At 43.1% G+C, this 26,601-nt stretch overlaps 1 protein-coding gene across 1 annotated transcript in view; it reads right to left on the bottom strand.

The window, feature by feature from the left end:
- LOC109428426 (gamma-aminobutyric acid receptor subunit alpha-6) overlaps positions 1-26,318 on the bottom strand; it is a 90,181-nt gene extending 63,863 nt beyond the window's left edge. The window contains exons 1-2 of the mRNA XM_062844282.1: positions 25,692-26,318; positions 9,718-9,970 (exon numbers count right to left, since the gene is read on the bottom strand). Of these exons, the coding sequence (XP_062700266.1) occupies positions 9,718-9,758 (41 nt within the window). The 5' untranslated portion in view covers positions 9,759-9,970; positions 25,692-26,318. The remainder of the gene's footprint in view (positions 1-9,717; positions 9,971-25,691) is intronic.
- Between the last annotated feature and the right edge of the window lie 283 nt (positions 26,319-26,601).

The following is a 26,601-nucleotide window of genomic DNA, read 5'->3' as shown; positions in this document are numbered from 1 at the left end:
GTCGCGTCGGTCACCTCCCCTACATGGAGTTTGATCGTAGTGATCTGCGTGCCTGCCGGGCCTTTTCGTAGGCAACCTTCTTCTTTCCGACCGTAGTCCAAGGGTTGTCTTTTCCTTGATCCGGTTGGCCACCGTTCCTCTTAGGGTTGGGTCTCTTGGGGCTTGGTTTTCCTGACACTTGCACGCTTTCGCAACCGACTCAACAGCCTGGTTACTCACGCTGGCCGTTCCCTTCTTCCTCTTTGGCTTAACGCCCGTTTCTGTCGGACGCTTCTTGGACCGCGTCTCCTTTGCAGGTTTCGAGCTTGAGCTGTAGGGCGGTTTAACCTCTCCGAGCTACGGCTCCAGCGTCGCGTTGCCATTTAGTAGTCTGTCTGTTTTGTCTGTCTGTCTGTCTGTCTGTCTGTCTGTCTGTCTGTCTGTCTGTCTGTCTGTCTGTCTGTCTGTCTGTCTGTCTGTCTGTCTGTCTGTCTGTCTGTCTGTCTGTCTGTCTGTCTGTCTGTCTGTCTGTCTGTCTGTCTGTCTGTCTGTCTGTCTGTCTGTCTGTCTGTCTGTCTGTCTGTCTGTCTGTCTGTCTGTCTGTCTGTCTGTCTGTCTGTCTGTCTGTCTGTCTGTCTGTCTGTCTGTCTGTCTGTCTGTCTGTCTGTCTGTCTGTCTGTCTGTCTGTCTGTCTGTCTGTCTGTCTGTCTGTCTGTCTGTCTGTCTGTCTGTCTGTCTGTTTTTTTTTTTTTTTTTTTATTCTAGGAGTCCAAAAATCTTCTAAAGACGCTGTGTGGGATTCGAATGTGCGCCTACCCACTAAAAACACTCTCCTAGTTTACCTCCACCTTAAATTCCCCTCCGGTACCACCATGCAGTATTTCTTCGGAGGGGAGGCGTTATGTGCCTTGTGCACCATCACCAATTTGTTATCCTAGTCTTCTTCATGCTATGCGCACCGCTTCGTTAGTTGCTGTTAATATTCCAGTATCGCCACTAAGCGACATACATGCTATTTTTCAAATTTGTTATTCTAATCGTTCTTAGCCTTTCGGCTCCGGTTAGCTTGTTATTTGCTTAATGTGCCGCCATTGAGCGGTAAACTCTATGTTAGTACCACTTTCATCAAATTTGTTATTCTAAAGCCATGCTGAGTTCATCGGCTGCTACTAATTTGCTCCGAGAACGTTGCCCTCCCGGTGCTGCCCGAGTGCCAATCAGCACTCGAGGTTTCCGCGCACGACTCGGATAGTCCCCGACGGAGGATATATCCTACCCGACGAAGAGTTTCCCGACACTGAAACTTCTCCCGCAACCGACTTCCCGGGCAGATGCCAAGGTCGGTCCTGCGATTCCGGTTGGAGACGGCTTCCGGTTCACAGGCGCCCTGACGACCATGCTCCGGTGCTTCTTCCCGATCGCTCTACTCTGACAGTCCCCGGCGGTGGATCTGTATTACTCCGACAGAGAAGTCCCCGACGAAAGACGTTCTCCCGTTACCGCCCGTGTGCCATTGAGCACAATGACTTCACGCGCACTACTCGGATACTCCCCGGCAGTGGATCTATCCTACTCCGACAGAGAGTTCCCCGACGTAGGAAGTTCTCCCGAATACCGACCGAGAGCCAGTAAGCTCCACACCTTAATCGCTCACGGCACCGGTAGTCCCCGACGGCGGATCTACCACACGCGGACGGAACTACTACGCTTGCCCCGGATTGTCTCTACGATCATTCATTTGCTGCTCTCGCCATTTCCGCTGGAGAAACGACATTATCTTTATCACCGCAGCATTCACCGCGTTCCAGCAGGCTTCGTCACGGCACATTCTAGTCACAATGTTGTCGGCCCTTATACCAGCACCGCAGATTGCTGTCATCTCGCTGCGTTCCACAGTGAAACGTGGACACTCGAAGACAACGTGTTCCGGCGATTCCTCGACATCTCCGCACTCAGGGCAGAACGGCGACCCTGCGTGTCCGAACCGGTGCAGATATTTCTTGAAGCAGCCACCCAAGCAACCAAAAGTTCGGATAAAATAGCATGTTTGGGCTTAATCAGCTATTCGAAGGAAGATGAATAGCATTCTATTCAGCTCACTTTTTAAGTAATTAACCGAACTTTAGTTCACAAAAAGTTCACTTGTGTCGCTGAAAGGAACGCAATTCAGCTTAAAAATAAGCTTCGAAAAAATGAAAAAAAATGCGCTTAGTCCTCAAAAGTATTTTTTTATTATGAGACATTAGTACATGTGTAATCCAAATTGGCTAATACCTTGAAATAATTTTGGATGTTTTTTACTTACTGAGAATTGAACCACATTGAACTCAGGTTCTCCTCGTTGAAAGCCGGCGCCTAACCACTACTCCATGTATGTGTTGTTAGGCACTGCGGGATTTTACTCAATGTGTTGATATCATTTAGTAGAGCTCAATCAGGTTCGCGTGTGAACTTTCTCTGAACCTGAAGCCGAAGGTTCGAAAGAAGTTTACGTGGAACTTCTTGTGAACTTACATAGTTTGACATTTTCAGTTTGTTTTGGTTCGTAATCGAAATAAGTGCAAAGCAATAAATTAGTGCCAGTGCCAATCAATCAGAAAAGTTTATTATAGTTTAGTTGAGTTTTCAGTGACAACGATCGCGTCGATTACCGGCACGCTGGTGCGACAAGTGAGACAAGTGAGCAAATCTGGAAGACTTTTATCCGCAGCCGAAAAAAACTCCGGCGGAATCCTGGGCAGAACAGTTTTCCGCTGCGGGGGCAGCCTTTGAGCCACACAATACGGGTGCTTTGGGTTGATTACAAGTAAGTACGTTGAAATATTATAGTGAAACAAAGTGTACTTGTGAAATTAACACAAGCTGTGGCTGCTGCGCTCGATTTCCGAGTGATTTAATTGAATGAGAAATTCTCCCCGGCCCCGCTGTCGCCGAAGTTCAAATGAAGTTCACTTTTGGTACGGTTAATATTTATCCGAACTTTGAGTAGTAAGTTCAAAACAAGTCCGAAACAAGTTCGGAACGGAACATTTCAAGTTGTTGGAATATGTCCAAATGAACTATATTTGAGTTTTGAAGGCACGAAAAAGTTCAACATGAGTTCGATTAATATTTGATTGAACTCAGTTTTAAAGTTCAACATAAGTTCTTTCTGAACCTTTTTTCGACTTTAATGTCGTTTTGAAGAGATGTCAAAAGCTTGTACATGTACTTTCAAGTTCATAACTAATACGTAAGGAACTTTTTGGAGATTTAAGTTCAACGAAACTTGAATTGAACCAAAATTAAACTTCTGAGTTCGTTCTTCAAGTGGTATCCGAACTTTTGGTTGCTTGGGCATGACCTGACAAGAACTGCGTCAAATGGAAATTGACTTCTCCGTGAGCTCTGTTCACCCATTTCGTCAGATTTGGAATAAGCCGGTGGGTCCACCTTCCCTTCGCTGTGGTATTCCACTCGTGTTGCCACTTCGCCATAGTGACGACTCGCGCTGCCTTCGAAGACGATAGGGACCATTCCGGCGATCACGCACACTGCATCCGATGATATCGTGCGATAGGCGCTCGCCACTCTCATGGCCATCAGTCTGTGCGTGCTGCAGAGCTGAACGCGATTCCTCCTAGTTTTTGTTGCGGTCGCCCAAGCCGGACCAGCGTACCTTAGGATCGATGTGGACACGCTAGCTAGTAACCGCCTCTTGCTACTGCTGATTGCCGAGTTGTTCGGCATGATCCTCGACAATGCTGTGATCGCCTTTGCTGCTTTTCCGCAGGCATAATCGACGTGGCTATTGAAATTTAACCGGTCGTCGATCATAACGCCGAGATGCTTCAATTCCCGCTTGGAGTCTATGGCATGTTCCCCGACTATGATTGCAGCCTTCTGCACCACCTTGCAGTTGCTGATCAGCACCAGCTCCGTTTTCTGGTGGGCTATGGATAGTTTCTTCCTCTGCATCCAGTTCTCAACAGCATCTACCGCCTCCGTAGCAAGTATCTCTACTGCTTCTAGGGACTCGCCAACTACCACCAACGTGATATCGTCCGCGAATCCGACGATTTTGACGCCTGTCGGTAGCTGCAGTGTCAGCACCCCGTTGTACATTGCGTTCCACAACGTCGGACCTAGGATAGACCCCTGTGGGACGCCTGCACTTATCGTGACGTTCTTTTGCCCTGCACTAGTATGGTAGCACAGAGTCCGGTTTTCGAAGTAGCTACTGAGAATCCTGCAGAGGTAGTCCGGAACCTTCATCTCGTGCAGCGCTGTAGCGATGGCTTCCCAGCTTGCGCTGTTAAATGCATTCTTCACATCGATCGTGACGACGGCACAGAAGCGGTTACCCCGTCGTTTTTTCGTCCTTGCTTTGTCGGCTGTAGCAACAACCGCCTGGATAGCATCTATCGTTGACTTCCCTCTTCGGAATCCGAATTGCATCCCCGACAGACCATGCTCTCCTTCCGTGAAAGTTGTCAGCCTATTGAGGATGACTCTTTCTAGCAGCTTGCCGAGCGTATCCAGCAAGCATATCGGCCGGAATGAACCTGGTTCACCGGGGGGCTTGCCTGGTTTCGGTAGCAGTACCAGTTTTTGCCTTTTCCACTGAGACGGGAAACAACCCTCATCTAGGCAGATCTGCAGAGATGTCCGGAACATATCTGGGTTGGCCTCGACAGCTGTTCTCAACGCTATGTTGGGGATACCATCCGGGCCGGGCGCTTTCTTCGCTTTCATTTTCTTGGCCGCTGCTATCAGCTCGTCGTTGGTGATACTCACTCTCTCCTCGCCTGTATGGCCGTATGGAGTCGGTGGCCATATCGTAGGTTCGTGTTGAGGGAACAACCCTTCGACGATAACTTGCAGCTTCTCTGGGCATGTCTCAGCGGGTACCGCTGGGCCTCTGATTTTGGCCATCGCCACTCTGTATGCATCTCCCCATGAGTTTGCATCAGCATCCCGGCACAACTCCTTAAAGCTTGTTTTCTTGCTCCGCTTGATCTCCTCCTTCAGAGCAGCTTTTGCGGCTCGCAGCACTACTCTACGTTCTTCTCTCTCACCGTCGGTTCTAGCTCTTTGCATTCGTCTCCTGGCTTTGAGGCAGGCTTTCCGGAGGTCCCGAAGCGCTTCATTCCACCAGTATGCCGGACGACGTCTATGGTTTGGCTCGAACTTTCTAGGCATGGTTGTGTCGCACGCACGCACCAGCGCTGCCGTTAGCTCCTCCGGCCTTAGATTAGACCCCGGATCTTCTCTTCTGAGAGCTTCGACGAACAGCTCCTTGTTGAACTGCTTCGTCTTCCACATTCGATCGCGAGGTTGACTGCCAGTTAGTGTACTCCCTGGCCGTGATCCAATACTATACCGGACCTCCTGGTGGTCGCTGTGAGTGTATCCGTCGCAAACCCTCCAGTTCATGTTTCGCGCCAGCACGGGACTACAGAAGGTGATGTCGATTATTGATTCTCGACCATCCCTTCGGTAGGTGCTGGTGCTTCCTACGTTGGCCAAGTCCACGTCGAGCTGTGCTAGCGCTTCTAGCAGAACACGCCCTCTTGGGTTGGTGAGGCGGCTGCCCCACTCAATCGCCCAGGCATTAAAGTCACCGGCGATTACGACCGGTCTCCGGTCGGCTAGCTTGTCGGTTATCTCGTCTAGCATCTGGTTGAACCGTTCTGTAGTCCACCGAGGAGGTGCGTAGCAGCTACAAACAAAAACTCCGTTAATTTTGGCGATCACGAAGCCTTCGTTTGCCTGGTACACTACTTCCTGGATGGGATACTTCCCCATCGTCCATATAGCAGCTGTCTTCGCCTTATCTGCGATCCAGTTACCGTCTCCAGCTGGTATACGATACGGCTCAGAAAGGATAGCCACATTGTCTGTCTGTCTGTCTGTCTGTCTGTCTGTCTGTCTGTCTGTCTGTCTGTCTGTCTGTCTGTCTGTCTGTCTGTCTGTCTGTCTGTCTGTCTGTCTGTCTGTCTGTCTGTCTGTCTGTCTGTCTGTCTGTCTGTCTGTCTGTCTGTCTGTCTGTCTGTCTGTCTGTCTGTCTGTCTGTCTGTCTGTCTGTCTGTCTGTCTGTCTGTCTGTCTGTCTGTCTGTCTGTCTGTCTGTCTGTCTGTCTGTCTGTCTGTCTGTCTGTCTGTCTGTCTGTCTGTCTGTCTGTCTGTCTGTCTGTCTGTCTGTCTGTCTGTCTGTCTGTCTGTCTGTCTGTCTGTCTGTCTGTCTGTCTGTCTGTCTGTCTGTCTGTCTGTCTGTCTGTCTGTCTGTCTGTCTGTCTGTCTGTCTGTCTGTCTGTCTGTCTGTCTGTCTGTCTGTCTGTCTGTCTGTCTGTCTGTCTGTCTGTCTGTCTGTCTGTCTGTCTGTCTGTCTGTCTGTCTGTCTGTCTGTCTGTCTGTCTGTCTGTCTGTCTGTCTGTCTGTCTGTCTGTCTGTCTGTCTGTCTGTCTGTCTGTCTGTCTGTCTGTCTGTCTGTCTGTCTGTCTGTCTGTCTGTCTGTCTGTCTGTCTGTCTGTCTGTCTGTCTGTCTGTCTGTCTGTCTGTCTGTCTGTCTGTCTGTCTGTCTGTCTGTCTGTCTGTCTGTCTGTCTGTCTGTCTGTCTGTCTGTCTGTCTGTCTGTCTGTCTGTCTGTCTGTCTGTCTGTCTGTCTGTCTGTCTGTCTGTCTGTCTGTCTGTCTGTCTGTCTGTCTGTCTGTCTGTCTGTCTGTCTGTCTGTCTGTCTGTCTGTCTGTCTGTCTGTCTGTCTGTCTGTCTGTCTGTCTGTCTGTCTGTCTGTCTGTCTGTCTGTCTGTCTGTCTGTCTGTCTGTCTGTCTGTCTGTCTGTCTGTCTGTCTGTCTGTCTGTCTGTCTGTCTGTCTGTCTGTCTGTCTGTCTGTCTGTCTGTCTGTCTGTCTGTCTGTCTGTCTGTCTGTCTGTCTGTCTGTCTGTCTGTCTGTCTGTCTGTCTGTCTGTCTGTCTGTCTGTCTGTCTGTCTGTCTGTCTGTCTGTCTGTCTGTCTGTCTGTCTGTCTGTCTGTCTGTCTGTCTGTCTGTCTGTCTGTCTGTCTGTCTGTCTGTCTGTCTGTCTGTCTGTCTGTCTGTCTGTCTGTCTGTCTGTCTGTCTGTCTGTCTGTCTGTCTGTCTGTCTGTCTGTCTGTCTGTCTGTCTGTCTGTCTGTCTGTCTGTCTGTCTGTCTGTCTGTCTGTCTGTCTGTCTGTCTGTCTGTCTGTCTGTCTGTCTGTCTGTCTGTCTGTCTGTCTGTCTGTCTGTCTGTCTGTCTGTCTGTCTGTCTGTCTGTCTGTCTGTCTGTCTGTCTGTCTGTCTGTCTGTCTGTCTGTCTGTCTGTCTGTCTGTCTGTCTGTCTGTCTGTCTGTCTGTCTGTCTGTCTGTCTGTCTGTCTGTCTGTCTGTCTGTCTGTCTGTCTGTCTGTCTGTCTGTCTGTCTGTCTGTCTGTCTGTCTGTCTGTCTGTCTGTCTGTCTGTCTGTCTGTCTGTCTGTCTGTCTGTCTGTCTGTCTGTCTGTCTGTCTGTCTGTCTGTCTGTCTGTCTGTCTGTCTGTCTGTCTGTCTGTCTGTCTGTCTGTCTGTCTGTCTGTCTGTCTGTCTGTCTGTCTGTCTGTCTGTCTGTCTGTCTGTCTGTCTGTCTGTCTGTCTGTCTGTCTGTCTGTCTGTCTGTCTGTCTGTCTGTCTGTCTGTCTGTCTGTCTGTCTGTCTGTCTGTCTGTCTGTCTGGGGAGGTCAGAAATGACGATTTTAGCGTTACGTAATAAATGGATGCTGTCTAAGTTAACAGGCAGAATAAACATACCAAATTGACCTATCAATTGCTTCTGCTTCATTATCTGTTCAGCATATTGAGAAGCTAATATCTATCTGGGCGTGTTACTCACTAGCTGTTTCAACATCTCAGCTGATGCACAGCTTTAGCTCCGCCTGTCATATTATCGCTACTTTTTTGCACCATTTCGCACTTGTTTTCTCGAGGACTTCCGTCCGGTTCGCGTCTACCACTCTCACTCACCAGCATACCGGAAAAAGCAACAAAAGGAAGTGGCTGTCTGCGGTAAATTAAGCACGCGAGAAGGACTTATTCCCGCTCTTCCCCCCTCTTGGGTGCACCATCCGGCAAACTTTAAAGACCATCATCATCATTGTCATCTCAGTACTTAAAGGCCAGCCAAAGCTTATCCCCTTCATCGTCCTTTCCGCGCTTGAGGAGGGGTTGAACATAGTGGAGCACCAAACATGGAGCAACCACTACTGGCGACAAAGACTGCGGAGGATCCGTGGGTAGTGCATGGAACGTATGAGTCGGACGGATTGCAGCATAAGTAGAGCAGAAAGGTACTCCTCCGTCGTCATCGTCGTCATCAGAATAAACGGATTGCAAACAAGCAAGAGCAATTAAAACTGTTGTCAACGGCTAAATGCGGATGAGTCAAGAATCGTTTAAGGTGGGACACTAGGTATAGGTATCCGCCGCACTACTGTCACTTCATCTGGGTCTCATTTTTCGTCCAGATGACGAAGATGGATGGAATCAGGGAAGACGGGATAAGTAGGGGAACAGAGCCCAAAATGCCAAGATGGGGTAAAATGGCCCAACTCATAAAATCATTCCTGAATGGGACTTGATCATTGATAAAGGTGAATGGTGTCAAGATATGTTTGCATTGAACATTCCTCTAGATGCTAGGCCGCCAAACCCACGGAAAATCTTTTGATTTCCCAATGAAAATTGGCAACTTCCGGTTTTCCGTGCTTCCAATTAAGGTTTTCTGGTGATTTTATTATCAGCCAAGTGTTTCCAACGAGATTGAGGCACGCATGGAGTCGCATGGTTGTTGATGTCTACGCTTTTCATGTTAGGGGTCATTCAAATATTACGATCATCGTTTTGCGGGGAGGGGGTAACACTCCATGTATTGAGTAAACAAAAAAACGTGACGAAAAGGTGAAAGTGAGTCGAAAATGCCAGAAAACTGAAGGACGTAATTTTTGAATGTTTTCATGAAGTGGCATCTTACCCCATGGCAGATGACCTTTTTGCACCACTTCCGTTTTACGAACCAGTTTTTGAAATCGCTAAAAATCAATGAAAATGCAATAATTTCGTGAATATTTTTGCTGAAGCATCGAGCAAATATTGTCTAGTTGCTGTTACCACTTTGAAAGCCTAACAAATGAGGCTATATATCATTGAAAACGATGAAAGTTTGAAAAATGGCATATTGCCCCACTTTCCCCTACTTGACTCGCGAACGATGCTGTCGGTGGTGCAGCAGCAGCAGAGTGCATCGCATCGCAGTGGGCTGCGGCCTTGGAGCAGCTTGCGAAGCATGAATCTAGTTGACATTGGCGTGCGATACCGGCCTACTGTGCTGTACTGTGTGGCGCTATGACCCCCGCAAGATTGACTTGTTTTACCGGGCCGGGCAGGACTTACTGGGATTGATGTGCACAATGCCAAGAGTTACGACCAAGAGCAAACAAGCGGAAAGCTGCATAAAAAGTCACTTGAATTTGAATTTTGATGAGTAGGGATGAGAAGCAACCGTAATCCGCGGCGATAATGAAGTGTGTTGTATCTTTTTAAGGCAAATCCGTCATGGGCCGGAAATAAGGAATTGTGTCTGAATGAATTACATTAGGCAGCACCCTCAAATGAATCTTATACATTCAAGTAAATTGAATTGTGTCATCTTTCATAGAGCATGATATCTCAAACTTGGCCTCAATTTGTCACATAATAATATAATCATACTCACGGTCCCGGCAACGAGCCAATCAATAGCAGTAGAAGAATCATTTCTGTACGAGCACGACCAAGTGCACTTCTCAACTGGTGTATGTCCCTGTATTCTTCCAATTAAGTATCTTCCTTTCGGGTTCAACTCGTTACAATGCGGCTTCCGTTAGAGATGATGGTGGTTCATTGGAATTGCATTACATTCGTTCGTTATTCAAATTCATTGCTGCGAAACGCTTTGCGATGAATGTCATTTTGAAGAAGGCGTACACCTGAAATGATAAGAATGGTTTTAGTAGTACATAAGTAGTTTGTTCTGAAGGCAAAGCGCAAAACATTTAAGATTTCTGTCATAAAACACCTAGATTCAAAATCGATGCCGACGTAACACGCTTACCAACGATCAAAATCTCATTAAGTGTCATGAAAACGCACCCTAAAATCTCGCACATATTACGCACCGCACCATTTTTAAGGGTTCCCATGCGGTTTTTACCATAAGGATCAGAATCCCGACCATCAAACCGCGCGTGTTTTGCGACACCGCCTTTCATTGAAATCTTTTATTCATGACCAACAACAACCGCACAGGAAGGGGAACGAGGAAGAAGGAAAACTTCCATTGTGTTTTCCCTTGGAGGTTGCTAAATTTTCCGATACTTACCATGGAGAATAAAGGCAAGCAAGCTTGGGAGGGAGGACAACAGTTCGCGAACATAAACTACTCGGTTCAGTCTAAGCGGTGGAAAATGTGTCTTAGAAAATGTAATGATGCAAAACAAGTTGGGAAGGTTGTGGAGAAATGCTCGTTATACCTATTTCCGCTGAATACGAAGTGTGAAGTTTACATCCGTCAAAGGTGAGCCAGCTATCTATGTATTATGTTGTAGTATATATAACCTAGTAAAAGAGTAATCATAAACATATGTGTAAAAAAACAAGCGACAAAATCACGGTTTGGATTTGTTGTTTTGTTTCAGTGCATACTGATAGTCGACATAACAGTAGATTGACAGATGTGCTGAATTAAAATAAATCGACTAAGCAGGCGAAGCTCAGGCTTGTTCGGCTTTGGCTTGGTCGGTCTTCTTTTGGCAGATTTGGAAACGAACGGACGTGTTCGTGTTGCGCTCCGTATCGTGGTCGGAGGTTTGATTCGCGGAAAGATCGAAAGTTTGGCTACATTTGTAGGACGGTGTCCCGCGGAACCGATATTTACGACAATGGCGCAGCGGCTCCCAGTGATTGGTATGTATTGTAAATGGATCGGTGTTTGAAGACAATCAGATTTTCATGAATGGATTTTCCGAAACATGGCATCGAAAAGTTCGGCGGCCATTGTATATTTTCTGCAGTGTAACGATACGGTAGGGGGATTAGGGGCATAATGGACACCCGGGGCGAAATGGACACCCCTGTTTTTGCTGAAACCGTTGACTTTTATGTAAACCTTTTTATGCATAAGTGTAAAGGAACTAGTCATTGTTCTTTTTTTCACAAGTACCATTAATATTGCTCCAATATAACCAAAATATCATTGAAATTGAAATATGTTTTTTCATATGGTGAAATTCTTATAATTTCGAAGCAGCATCAAATAAGGTATTACGAGTGTTGGAGTGTGTCCACCATAAAAACAAGTGAATTGTTACCTTATCTACATGTATACGAAGATTTAACAATGGATGAAGTATTTTATTTTTGATCAGAATTTACTTAAAATAGCAATTTTAATGTTGTAGTCAATTCGGGGCGAAATGAACACAGGCAATTTCGAATGGATGTACGCGAATTGCATACTGTTAGGCGTTTTAGAGAGGTTGGAAAAAATCAATCCGATTATTTTAGCCTAAAGTTTATTTAATTAACTTGGATGTAATGTAAACTCGTCTAAGATGGAGTATTATATCTGTGGTATTGATCTCCGTCGGCAAATTACTTAACTGGTCGATGTAACCAAAGAATTGGCCTAAAATATGCAGGGGTGTCCATTATGCCCCGATGGGTGTCCATTTCTCCCCGTACCTTTGCTGCCAGCCCCGAAAAACACACGGTTTACAATTCATTATTTCTTCACAAAAAAGACATTCTACCAGCTGTAAATGATTGAAAGACGTAGGAAACAAGTTAAACTTGTAAGTCAACTGATAATATGTTAAGTTTTACTCTGTTATACAGGCCTAACGTACTCATTTGCTTAGGGTGTCCATTATGCCCCTAATCCCCCTACAGAGTTCTAATCGTGGATGAAGCCACACAAACTGCATCGCTTGTGAATATGGACAGATTTGGAGCGGTGAATCGAATGAGATTCAATATTTGTTATGAAACGAGCAAATTGTGTGAACTTTTTGGAATTTGTTTGAAAAGAAATGGATGAGAATGGTTTTCTACAGAGTCGTGCGAGAGGATGCGGCTCGGAAAGGTTATGTTTTGTGCGATAGCATGTGAATCGAAAAGGTTATGTTTTAGATTCGTGCGAAAGGACGCGAATCAAGAAAAAGCTTGTGTTTGGATTTGCGCGAGAGGAAACGGATCAAGAAAAAGGTTATGTGTGGGTACGTGCGCGAAGACGCGGATCGATAAGGTTATATTTTGGATTCTTAAGAGAGGACGCGAATCAAGAAAACGGTTATGTGGCTATTCGTGTGAGTGGACGCGAATCGAAAAGGTTATGTTTGGAGGACTCAAATAAAACTTGTATTGTTAGAAGTCGCGTGAGAGAACGTTTCTCAGGGTGTATTTGAATTTGGAAAGTTGTAGAGCAGTGGTAAAGGTTGTGCATACTAATTAGAAGGTTGGAAGTTCGAATCCGGTTGTGTCCGCTAGATCGGCGCTTTAACCAACTAAGTCACAGAACAAACTATTAGGATGACAGCCACTATCGCCCCTGTCGTAAATATCGGTTTCGCGGGACACCGTCCTAGAAATGTAGCCAAACTTTCGATCTTTCCGCGAATCAAACCTCCGTCAACGGTACGGAGCGCAACACGAACACGTCCGTTCGTTTCCAAATCTGCCAAAAGAAGACCGACCAAGCCAAAGCCGAGCAAGCCTGAAGCTTCGCCTGCTTAGTCGATTTATTTTAATTCAGCACATCTGTCAATCTACTGTTATGTCGACTATCAGTATGCACTGAAATAAAACAACAAATCCAAACCGTGGTTTTGCCGCTTGTCTTTTTACACAAATGTTTATGATTACTCTTCTACTAGGTTATATAGGTAGGTTGATGGTTTCTCATGAACCCTTGAGGTGTTAGAGTACCGATACACCAGTCAAACGGTTGGTCAAACCTCATGTGGCCAACCAGCAATGTTTGTTACAATCATAAACGATCACTACCTATCAACAAAATTTAACAGCAGCGGTCGTCTCTTCTTCTTGAAACACACGGAAAACACAAAGCTCTGACTGCTTCATATTTTTTGTTTTGTTTTACGCTTCATATGCATATTCATATTCGTATTCGGCCTGCTATGTTTGTGTTTGTTGCGCCATGCAATACAACTAAACCAATTAACATTCATCCGAGCTTAATAGTCATATTGATTGTATTAGGCGATTTAATGTAAAATTAGGTAACGTAAGACTTCTAAATTTGGAAGTAAAAATGACATATTTGGCATTAATACATTGTGTAAAAGGTCACCTGAATCTGCAATAAAAATGTACTTTTATTCCTTTTATATTAGTCACTAGCTGTCCCGGCAAACGTCGTACTGCCTGCCTACTAAGTTTTTTGACATACAGCTCTGTAGACAAATGCCCCGCAAAATGGATTTTAAGACTTTCTCGTTTTCGTTGCGTTCCCGGTCGATTTTTTCATTTTTTTTTTCGTACGAACACGTCGGAGCCCTGGCGGAATGCAACAGTGAAAGAATGATGTTGATCCGTTGGCCCGTTTCCGAGCCTATTCGTGACATACAAACACCATTCTTTTTTTATTTATATATATCATTTATTAGGTCTGTGGTGCGTAAATAGTTGTTTTAGAAAAGCGCCACCTGCGCTTTTTAGCTTTGCGTAGAATTGCCTATGTAGCAGTAAGTGACCTAATTCTGCAATGGAGCGACCGGTACCGTGCGTGGTACTGCTCAGGAGATTTTCGAAGGAAGAGCGTGGTGAGAGATCGCATCTTAGAGCACTTGCGCTTTTATATCCCGTTTAGCAGCTCTCTATCATTGCAGCAAACTTTACCGGTCGCTGCTAGATGCGCTCGCAAAATAGTAGCGCTATGGGTGGGTGACCAAATATAGTAGCGCGACAGTTGCGCTGCTAAAAATGCAATGGCAATATGACAGCCCTCCCGATACGAATCAGGGTGACTAATTTTATTGCTACCGGTGTGGAAAAGGGTGGTTAAGTCAAACTGGCAGCGCTGCTCGAATAGTAACCGCCGTTAAGGTTGCTCTTAGCAATGCGTTCTTCGCCGCGAATGTGTTCGTTGGTAGCATAGAGCCGATCGGCAGTAGCCTCGATGGAGGCCCCTGGCTGTCAAAATGGGATATAAAGAAATATATAGTTATGACATTATTAATGTTTTAAAAAAAATACAACAAAAAATTCTTGGTGGCTTATGCTTAAAAAAAGCATAAGAATAAGCAATTTTGTGCATAAATTATATTATTTGGCCGTTTATAAGGAAACTTAGTTCGCAAGAACAGGTATTGCTTCTGGATATTTGACATGGGCCAAGGGAGTTTCCAGGAAATTCCCTGAGAGCCAAGAAAAAGACGGTTGCAAGGGGCTTCAGGGGCGTTTCATGGGATTTTAGGAGCCGTTTAAGAGCGTTTTGACAGGTTTCATTGGCACTTCAGCGGGATATAGGGGTAATGACGGTATAGGAGCAAACGGAGGTTGCAGGGTCAATGAGGGAGGTCCAGAAGGGTTTCAGAGGGGTACCTGGAGGTCTCAGGAGTGTTTCAGGTAATTTTACGGGGTTCCAGGGGGTGTAGTGGGCGTTTTGGTAGTTCCTGGGGCAACAAGGAAGAATTAATTTGCCTGAGGGAATTCCGTGGTTGTTCCAGAGAGTCCAGAGGTGTTTTTGGGTGGTACCAGGAGATGTCGAGGGCGTTTTAAGAGGTCCCAGGGCACAATGTGGTTTCAGAGTTGTTCAAAGGAGGCTCAGGGTAGTCTCAAGGGGTTCATGGAGTCTCAGAGGCGATTCAGGGGGTACTAGATAGGCTCAGGGGCGGTTCAAAGGGTCCCAGGAGATTGTTAGAGGTCTCAGCATTTCAGGGGCTTCAGGGGAATTTCAGGGGGTTGCAGGGAGTGTTGCGGAAGATGTCAGAGGCGTTTCAAAGAAGTCCTAAGGACTGTCGAGGGCTCAAGGGGTTCGGGCGCTGGGACGCTCAAAAAGATCTCAGGAGTTACAGGGATGTTTCAGAGGGACTCAGTGATGTTTCAGAGGAGCTCGAAGGCGTTTTTCCAGGGGATTTCAGAGGATGAGGTCTCAGGAGCGTTTTAGGATCATGAAATCTCCTGCCCTAGTAACATTTGGATTACCAATTAGTCTTGTAGAGGGTTTGAGTACCGTTATAAAACCTTCTACTTATTATTTTATTTTTATAATGGTTGTATGAACCTCTTCTAGTTCTTCTTCTTCTTTATGGCTCTACGTCCCCACTTGGACTTGGCCTGCCTTCTCCGCCGTATCCGTATTGGCGATCCCTAGCCTTAACCACTAGGCTAACTGGAGACCTCCAACCTCTTCTAGTCTGTTTAACTTAAAATTGTTACTTGGGTGGTAGCCTCTTGAGACCCCTTGGGTCCCCCCTGAGACCTCTTGACTGCTGAAACGCCCCTATAGACCCTGATACCCCGTTTGAACTCCCCTGAGATCACATGGTATCCCTTGAATCTCCGTTTAAACGCTCTGAGATGTCATGGTGCCCCTGAAACTCTCTGAAACAACCATTAAAATCCCCTTTATGCGCCCCTGAGATCCTATTGAACGCCACTTATATATCCTGGTACCCCTTAAAACTCACTGAAATGTCCATGAAACGCCCCTGAGACCGTTTGAAACTCCCCTGAAAACTACTGGGACCTATTGCAGTGCCCCAAAGATCAACTGTAAACAATTAATGCCTTGGACAGACTTGTTAGAATCCCAAAATGGCCGCCACAATGGCCGACTTTGGCACCTACTCACGATTTCGGGCGCACAAATCTCTTCGTAAACAAAACCAGTGCACCTGAGCTTTTTATTTTAAGCTTTTCACAAGTGGGCAAGAACAGAATAATAAAATGTACTATTGTTTGAAGCTTATTTCTTGAAATTTGTGCGTCGGAAGTTCTGATGCACGGTTGAAGCGGGATTTCAAGACGTTTGTCCTTAAGCAAATGTTATATATTTTTTTCAAATAAAGCCTTTCTTATAAAGATTATCCAAAATAATTTCAAATTACGAAAGGAGTGTTTTAGATTGCAGGGGGGAGGGCAAAAGGGAATCATGGATTTATAGGAGATTGAAAAGGAAATTATGCAGCATCCATTTATTACGTAACGCTAGAATTGACATTTTTTGACCCCCCCCTCCTCCCTCCGTAACGCTTTTTTGTATGAAAATCCTAATATTTTTGTATGGACCGTAACGCTCGGCCATACTCGGCCATAAAATGTAGGGGGAATGGGAGTATAAGGGGTGGAAAATCAGTTTCAGGGGAATTTGCTGAGTGTTTCACCATACACTAATTTCAAGACCTCAATGTGCCAAAGAAAACCATTACATTTTGTGTGTCCAGTCCGGTACCCAATAATATTGATTACCGTGTATATTTTCCGTGTGAATTACTTGACTGCGGAAATTTTTTTTTATATATATAGATGATAGATGATGACTACATCGTAGTAAACGATTTTCTGATGTTTTATTACGACAAACTTTACTTATACGCATAAACATGCAAGCAAATTCCCAAAGTGTCAAATGAATTCGCATAGTTGCCTAGGCCTACTGCTATAATTATACATAAGACTTACTTGGTGTTGTACACGGAGAAATCAAACTACCTAATTTTTGGGTCGATTTTACTCAAAGCTGAGTATATCGAATAAACTAGTTACCCAAAATTAGGTTGTTTTCCCTCTTTCCCTCACCGATGTTGTCAAAAACAAACAGAGATGCATCTACCCAACGGGGGTCCTTGAGCCCAATAAGCCAATTTTGGGTATATGCAGGTTTACTCAAATTTGGGTTGAATGAGGGGGGGTCTTGGGTTGAATTTACCTACTCTTAAGTAAATGTTTTTGCTGGAGGTGAAGGCAATTTACCTAGTGTGAGTTTAATCGATTTACTCAAATTTGGCTTATTGGGCCGAACTATGGGATTGCGTCAAAATAACTCAATTTTGGGAAGGCGGCTCCGTGTACCGATTTTTCGAACCCTCTAAGTAGAATGCCCTCTTCGATAAAGTGTAATCCATGGTGTAATCAGTTTTGTACTTTTCAATTCCACCAGTTTGCCTAGTGGTTAAGGCTATGGATCGCCAATCCGGTGACGGCGGGTTCGATTCCCGTTCCGGTCGGGACAATTCAGTAGGGACGTAGAGCCATAAAGAAGAAGAAGCACCTTTTAATTCCGCGCTGTTATGCTCTTCCTTTGACGATAACTGACACTGAGAAAGATAACAAGTGGTAGTCAAAACACTCGTTAACGGACGCGTCAAAAGTCAAAGGATAAGAAGCAAAACAGGGCAGAATTAATAGGTACTAAACTGATTTCACTCATTCTCAACTTAATAATTTTCTTATAATGCCAGTTTTTCTTGCATTGGCGTACAAATAAAATCACATAAATGTAAACATAAACTCGTTAACGTGTATAAGCTAGAATCGTTTATGATGAAATAATGCGATTTGATATGTGATAACATTGAAAGTGGTGCTGTTTGAATACGTTTAACTCAGTGCCTAAAAGCTACAAGAAAATGAACAACCATTATTCTGGTTATAAAGTCATCATTTTTTTTTTATTTGTGACCCTGATAATCAACAATGGCTGGCGCTTGTCAGAGAGAAGGGTTTAAAAAAGTACGGGAAAACATTAAGATGAGTTAAAATGTCATGACAATTAATCAGCTTGTTTCATACAGGGGATAGACAAAATGATCGGGACAGGCAAAATTTTCACTTTTCAAAAAATGTCCATTTAGCTGTAACTTTTCGAAAAGTGCATCAAATGTTCTCAAATTTTCACTGTAAGTTGATCAACTAGTTGTGTATTAGTGGACAAAATTGGAAATTGGAAAAGATCTAGCTATTCTGCACGAAATTATAAGCATTTTAGAAAAAGGTAGAATTATCCGATAGCCAACTTTGAGCTGTTATATCTCCGAATTCAATGAACCGAATGACACGAAATTTTGACTATTTATGACTTACATAATGAGCTCTGAAAAACGTTTGACTCAACTTGAAATTATTAACAAGAGAAAAAGTAATAGCGATTTCATTTATTTTATGATTTTTTAGTAAATTGGTCTATTTTTAATATGCATCCCATTACTTTTCCAATGAATTGCCGCCTATGTTGTTACATTCTTTCAAAACATATCTGTTATCAAGACAAATAGAGGGAATTTAAATGAACTATTATTAGCATCTTGAATTTTGAAACGATGTTGAAATTTAAGGAAATTTGGTGTTTTATTAGAAACATAATCTAATCGTTATAATTTTCTTCCGTGTTAAAAATTAAATATTAGGTCAAAAGTTTTTCAAAGCTCATTATATAAGGCACAAATAGTCAAAATTTCATTGCATTCGGTTCATTGAATCCGGAGATATAACAGCTCAAAGTTGGCTATCGGATAATTATATCTCTTTTTAGAATGTTTATAACTTTGTGCAGAATAGTCCGATCTTTTCCAAATTTTGTCCACTGATACACAAATTGTTGATCAACTTACAGTGAAAATTTGAGAATATTTGATGCACTTTTCGAAAAGTTACAGCTATTTAAAATTTTTTTTGAGAAGGGAAAATTTTGCCTGTCCCGATCATTTTGTCTATCCCCTGTAAGTAGCTCAGTGTTGGGAGGTAGTAAGTGTAAAGTGTGGCTCGATGATCCAAAGTCATTAGTTTGACACTGAGGTGACAAGATTTTTTTTTTCGAATATTATAAAGTCGCATAAGATACTATATTTCGTCGAAATAGTGCACACCGTACATTGCATAAGATGTCGCTTCTAGTTGTATAGCGTTATTATTGGCTCTCAAATGCACGTATATCGCTTCCACTTTTGTGCGCATAATACACTTTTGCCGCATCCTATACGATGTAGTTTTATCACATAACAGTACGCATAACATAGTCAAAATAGTAGTTTACGCAACACCGAGTTCCGTTCAACGTTTTTTTGCAATTTCATAAATTACCGCTTGAGGATAGTTTTCAACAAAACTTTTTCGCCAAACTGTACACTGATGTTCATAGCCATGTTTAAGATAGTCTGATCATAGTAGGTTCTGCTGTACTGCCGTGAATCGCATATCTGTCCCATTTGCATAGGAAATCCAGCAAAGATGGGACTGGTATGCGATTCACGGCAGTGTAGTTGTCACAATTTTTCAAAACTGCGTCCATAAAGCATCATGAAGTTGATCAAAACTGAAAACAGTGCTGTAATGGTTCATTACGCAACGCAAATCAGTGCTGTAATTGACCATTACAGTACTGATAATTTGGGGTGGGAAAGTAGGCCTTTTTCTGGCAGATTTGCTTGAGGTGTAGCAGCCTATTACGATGAGAAATTGCAAAAACGTCAATATACGTTCAAATTAGTTGTCTGGGTGCGGTCATGTTCTTGTGATGATGATTTTGGTCACAATTCGTTCTATTTAACATCACGAAGCAATATCACAGGCATGATTTTTATCAAAGTTCTTTTAGAATTTCGAGCAGCGTGCTCAAAAATTAGCTTGAATAGGGTAACGCTGGGTATCATCGACAGGTTTGTTCTTTTCGTCATGGGGAGTTTTTGACGGCCAAATTTCCTGAAATTTAGCCGTATAATTCAGCTTGGTTGGGAAGGATTTGAGGTCAACTCTGAGTTTAACAGCTTTAAAAAAACCCGAATGAGTAAGTTATTATCTAAAACTTTAAGTACTTTAAATACTGAAAAAAAACCAAAGGATTCTCGCCATGACGGGAATCGAACCCACTGACAAACAGACGCCTTTGTACACAAGGCTAACTGATGGCATTAAATAAAAGTATAATCATGATTGATTGGCGAATCGTAGAATCAAATCGAATCGTAAATTCTACATTGTTTTTCTCAATAGACCAAGTCAATTTTTCGTTCGACATTGATCCGATGAAATTGGATCTGAACGTTTACTCCTCTAGAGAAAACCTCAATCGTTAAAAAAGAGTCGTTTAAAAGTCTAATGTGGTGCTTCTATGCACGAGTGGTTGCTGGGCTGCTGCAAGTGAAAGTGTGAATAAAAGACTCCATATAAAAGAGAAAACAAGAAAGAATCTAGAGTAGAAGGCTGCTTGTTGGCTTTCAAGGAAAAGATTTCTGGTTTTTTCTTTCTTCTTGTAGGTAAACCGTCGTCCTTCATCCTAATTCATCACCCTCACACACATGAAGCGATACATTGGATCGGGAACAAACCGATGATGACTGGATGCCGCACCGGCCGGAAACAAGAAGGGGTAAGTAGCCAGGAGCCGTTTTTTAAGAAGCATTGATGCCTGCTAGGAACGTGCTTAAATGGCTTTTAATTCAGTCTTCAAGAGAGTGTGGTATGGTAGGCATGGGTCCCATTCTGAAGCCGGTGGTTGAGGGGTGTGGGATGAGAGAAGTGTGATGCATCACATGAGTTGAGAGGTGGTGATGCGAGTAGTGAACCGATTTGTTTCCGGCTGATTTAACATCACTCACTTTTGGGATTGGTAGCACGGTAGATGCACTGCAATACGAGAAATGAACTATTCTTGTCGACTTTGCTTGGTTTTGGACTGTTCTTTGAATGGATCATAATTCTCCTAGCAACAAAGTTTGGTTATTAGACAAGGGACTGTGTGCGGTCTGTTTGCTTTTGGGAAGTTTCGATTGAGAACCAATTGGGCTGCATTGGAGACAGAGGTTTGTCTGAACAAGATTTCGTTCGTTTCGAGGTCATTGACTTTCATGAGATAGCCACAATGTGGTTTGCCCAAAGTTTGGTGGTTTATCATTCTGTAGAAAGGGGCTTGGTTTCGACTGTGAGAAGGGATTGAAGTTTTAAGATTGAGAAAGATTGTAAAACTTACCAATTTAAAGTAGCGTTTGCGGTTACAATCCACATTACGAGATTAGGTCGATTGATAATAACTTGAGTTGAATGTCATTAGATGAAAAAGTAACATGTCTTAGGCAAATACATTCCTGGAGGTAATATGTCACAGAACGAAAATAAAAGAATGCTGTTTTGAGATGGTTCTCAAAAAATCTCATCAAAAATAATAGTAAATCGTATGTAGACTTCTGAGCAGTTTATATTGTAAACAGTTATATGAACTTCAGCGATTCCGCTGACGGTTTGTCCGGTGCTACGCCATCCGGATGGCTCTTCCGCGGGAGAGAAAGTGTCAATGATTGATTTTGCGAGGATTTGTGAGTGATTCGGCGGGTGCTACGCCTCAAGTATTGAAAATTTTGACTCCAGTCCATGTTTTAAGATAGAAAGTGCTAAATATTTTGATTGCGAAAATGAAAGTGTGTGCTAATAAAAAGTTTTCTCCGCTGCCCTTTTTTTTTCGCGATTCCGCTCGTGGCGTGACAGCCGGTACTACGTGTTCCGGAGAGTTCAGTAGTTTCGTGTCGTAGAATTAGTCGGGACCAGGAAAAGTCAATAGTGCCGAAACTCGTCGTTGTTCTCGCGTTTAGTCGTGTACCACTACCACTACCAATTGTCTGGCAGACGCAGATTGGAAATTTATAATCATGGGGATCATCAAGAATAACTTCGGACCGCACAAGCTAAATGGGCGAGAGCTTTCCAATAATCACCATATTCCATTCAGTATTTTCCTTATTTACATATTCCTATATTTCTCAATCATATTTAACACATATTTGGAGCGTTTGGTATGGTATGTCCACGCATCCCTCCTCCCCTGCAGATTCTAGAATTGCTTCGACGGAAAACAATCGTTTAAGAGACATTTCGGAGGATCATCTTTGCGGCAAATACAACGCAGTAGGCCTGGCCGCTTTGACGCTTGCACCATATTATTGATATTGACAAGAAAAGTAATTGGGTCTGCGTTTGTATTAGATTAGATTAGATTAGATAACTTTTCAACCGTTGATTCTTGCGTTATAGTTTTTTCGGAGACGTTTCTACATAAGAAAAGGGCATCTCTTGATACGATGAGCTGGATGATGAATCTACCGAGAAGAAAAACATATTTTTAAAAAGACAATTATACCGTCCTCGACCTTGCAGCCTCTACAGCCTCAACCCAGTGGAGAATGTCTACGCTCCATACAAATTTTCATTTTTTTGTACGGACAAAAGTTTTAAACGGGGGGAAGGTGAGGGAGATTTGAGATGGCCTAAAATGAGTCTACGTAGTTTATGGAGAGCGCCTAATGACAGTTTCGCAGCTCATGAGAGCTTCCTTATTGAAATATAATTTTATTTAATATTCTTTATCAAAATATTTGTTTGTTGAAGTTAGATCCTCTAGGGGCCGGACACAGGCTAAATACCTGTGTCCCATCCCAAGAAGAGCAGCATCAGTGACGGAGTGTGTATTAACCTTCTTAGCAACGTCACTCCCAACGAATCCGTCTATAATCCCCTTCATGGATGGGAACACCCATTTGCACTCACTTGCTATTTTCTAGGAGGCTAATGCGAGGTATGTACTTCAAACGGAATCGCTCAAGTAATTTTCGTTCAGTGCATTATTTTTCCGTGACCGGAATGGTCAAGAAATTTAACACAGCAAGCCCCATTTGATTTGACGTATTGTTTCAGCACCATACTAGGATCCGGAATAAAGCGACGCCTGCTCATTTCTTGAGCGATTCCTTGACTGAATTTTTCACGCATCGGGAGAGACGAACGAGCCAAGGGCTGAAAGTCTCTGAAATAAAGACAAATCAATCAATTACACGCATCGAGATAGCCCAAGAGATTTCTTGCAATCTGCGTACTGCCTATAAGACGCGTGTACTATCAAGGAGCCGTGTATGGAGCTGTAGTTTTATCTAACAGTTTGCCGAAAAAAGTAAGGATCGCACACGTATGCCAAGGTACCTGCCAAACGATATACACATGCAAAATGGTCATTGATAGAAGAAGTTTTCAGTTAAAAACTACGGAAATGCTCATAGAACACTATGCTGGGAAGCAGGCTTCGCCCTAGATGGGACGTTACGACAAGCAGAAGAAGCAGAAGAAGAACGAGAAGAAGAAAAAGAAGAAGAAGAAGCAGAAGAAGAAGAAAGTATCAGTCTCATTCAATTATTGTTGCCATTCATATCGTCCACTTGAATTTCAGGAATGTATCTAATATTTGAACATATACAGGTCGGACTCGATTATCCGGAGTCCCAGGAGTCCGAACGTACAGATTTGCCACGTAGTCCAAAAGACACATACGACACCTAGTGGCCCAATGGAGAATTTTCCGTTTGACGAAAACTTTTCCCCGACTGGAGCGGGAATCGAACCCACACTCCGAGGGTTACGAGACAGCTAAACGACTGACGCCGCTAACCGCTCGGCCACGAAGCCCACAAAGTCTAAACAGATGAAACAAATATGTAAACCTGTTATAGCTCACCAGCACAATTGTGCTGTTTCGTCACGGAAGGGATATATGAAATTTGGTGTTTAATTGAAAAAAAAAATCAGAGTCGCCTAATTTTCCGGAAAACTCCAGTGGAAAACAAACATTTTCCACAGACACCATCTACTTTGAAAAATCATAACATCATAAGCATCGTAGACACATTTTTTTCCCAGCAATAAAAAAACACAAAATGATAATTGTGATGTGGTTTTACTTCGTTCGTTATGACCAATTTTGTGAAAATTGTCCAGATATGCTACATGAGCCATTTGTTTAAAAAATCATAACTTAAGAATGAAGCATCGTAGACACAAAGTTTTTTTTTTATGAAATCGTAAGCAAAGAAAATAGTTTTCCATAAAATTTTCCACTATTGAGGATAATTAGTTGGAAAAATCTGAATATATCCGGTTACTCAAACTAGAAGAAACGGTTGAAAAGCGTTCATTAGAATTTCACAATTAAAGTTTAAGTTGAAGATACCCAAGTAATCCAATTGCAATTCCATTGCTGATTGGTTTTGTTTGATTTTTATTGGGGTTTTATTGCAGCAATAACCAAAACTCAGTTTTACTGAGTACTACTTTTATGGAAACCATTGAGGAAATGTTTTATAGTATACATGTAGACATTCACAAAGCCAAATTTTAAGAGTAAACAAAACTACAATATGTAATCCTTCTGGCATTCATTAGGATCACAATAAAACTGTTCAAACTCTCATCAGATGGCGATCTGTACGATTAGTTGGTGTAAAAGCACAAACTATGACACTACTAGGTTTATTGTGGTCAAAGTAAACATGCTTTCGTTTCATTTTCGCAAATTGGGTTTTTAAATTAAGAAAAAATAATGATTTCATATTTTTAAATGAAAGAGCACCTTTTTCTGACCCACTATGTTTTTTTTCAGATTTTTTGAACTTTATTTTGATACCTAAAATCAATTTCGAAGAGATTTTTTTCAAATCACCTTATGACAGCTGGGTAACTGTTTGACAGCTCCGCCCAGTACAAATTCCGTCGAGGGGTGATTCATCAAATCGCTCCCATACAAACTTCAAATTGATTTTTAATTAGGTTCCCGGGCACCAAAATTCTCGAAAAGTTGGATTTCGGCTCAGTTTGGCATGCAGATTCAGAATATGGAATTATCTCAACACCGCTAAAGAAGCCAATTATGGTCGTCATCATATTGAAGAATTAGATAACGTGAACGGAAAATAGTTATTTTTTCTCAAATTAGCAATGAATTCATAATTTGCCGTCATTTTCATAGCATGCTCACATAAATAAACTCTTTCAGCTGAGTTTTTTGTTTGTAATTCGAGATAGTTTTACAAAATTAACAAATTCATTTATTTTATTTCAAGATTCACTATTTCCAAAGCACATTAATTTTATGTTTCTACAAACCTAATATTCACGGTAAAATTTAATGCGCATAAGCCCAGCAAAATAATAACTGCTAAAATATCACTTTGAAATGATCGCTTTCTACTTGCGAATAATGTCTCCTCCTGAACTTTACGTGCCATTGAATGAGCTTCTCTGAATATTGAGCTGTCAAAGTTTTTGTTGAAAAAAAAACAACAACAATCATTTTAATCGCTTTTCAAGTATGGAAAATGTTTCAACTAGGTTTTAAAACAGTTTTATTGCCACTCCTAACCCTCCTAAGATGTTAGGATTTTCGCACCACGATGGTGTAGTGCACGTTCGGCGTGACTGTCTGGGTCATATTGACCCCATCATCCTACTGAGGTTAATACGGTTTGCAAAACCGTTCCGAGAGTGGTCCACTTAGCCGGAAGATGCTCTTAAAGAGGTTATCAAGAGGTTTTGATGTATGAATCAGTTTTATTACAAGTTTTATAAAATTGGTCGCGAATATCTCTTATAGAGCCGAACAAAATTAAAAATGTTACTTGGTTATGACGAAGCCACACTGCGAATTTTCAAGAGCATTTGTGATTTGTGAGATTTATCTGACGGACCAAATAACGGTTTTCGGCTGAAAAGTGGATCGATCGGTCATCACCAGCGGGTAACCAATCGATCAACTTTTCAGCGCATATTGATATTTCGTATTTTAGATTTGTGATTTTAAAAATTCGATGCGTGGCTTCGTCATATTTTCATCTTAATTGGTGATTGAAAACGTTTGTGATAAAAATTAACATTGCTTACCTTCTACAAGTATACCATTAAATCTCAACCTAACTTATCACAACTCACATTCCAACTAGATCAAATTGTTTCACCAATCGTTTTCTGGATCACCGAGCAACCAACCGCTTGTCAATCAACTCCTCCGAGCCCGAACCCCAAAACCACGTGAAGAGGAACCGGGAGCTCCCAATCGCACGCACTCGCACCGCACCAGACCACACAATTCCGCTTGGAATCCTATCCTAGAAAAAAAAAGAACTCTTCCAACGGACCACGCGTCAAACGCACTCTGGATTTGGCAAAAGGACCCGAAAAACCACAACTCGATCCCCGTGACGGAAGAGCAAGGAACCTTCCCGCGTCCCGACCAACAACGATGTGGCCCGTTCGATTCGCCGTTACGTTATGATTAGGCTGTCCGTTTTTATTTCGTCTCGAGTCGAGCGTGTACGGGCGGTGATTCCTTGAGCAGTCAAAAAGTCGACGGCGATGCCGATGCTTTTGCGTTTGTTCCAGTAGTGCACAAGACGACGACGACGGGCGATCAGAGTAGGCGCGAGCTAGCGCCATCTGCCATCGCACATTGCCGGGATTTTTCCCGCCTTTTCGGAGTGTGCTCCCTTCGGCAATGAGCAGCGGTTTGGCTCTCTTACGGTGTTCTGTGTGGATGGGAAAGAGTTTTTCTCCGGCGCAGTTTTTCCGGCAGCACATTTCCGTCGGGCCCCGAACGAGAAGATGTAACAATTTGATTTGGTTGCAAAACGCCAAATGGTTTTTGGGGAAGCCAAAATTACATTGGGGCAGGACATAATGACATTGGAGAAATCTAGGATCCTCTGGAAGAATGCCTGATGGAAGGCTAGGAATTTCTTCAGGAATTCCCCAAGAGTTTCATCTATAAATTTATTCAGAAATTCCTCAAAAAATT

The sequence above is a fragment of the Aedes albopictus genome, chromosome 1 (assembly GCF_035046485.1).
Source record: "Aedes albopictus strain Foshan chromosome 1, AalbF5, whole genome shotgun sequence".
NCBI classification, from domain to species: Eukaryota; Metazoa; Arthropoda; class Insecta; order Diptera; family Culicidae; genus Aedes; species Aedes albopictus.
The sequence above is the reverse complement of the archived record's forward strand: the minus strand, read 5'-3'. Positions and strand labels throughout refer to the sequence as shown.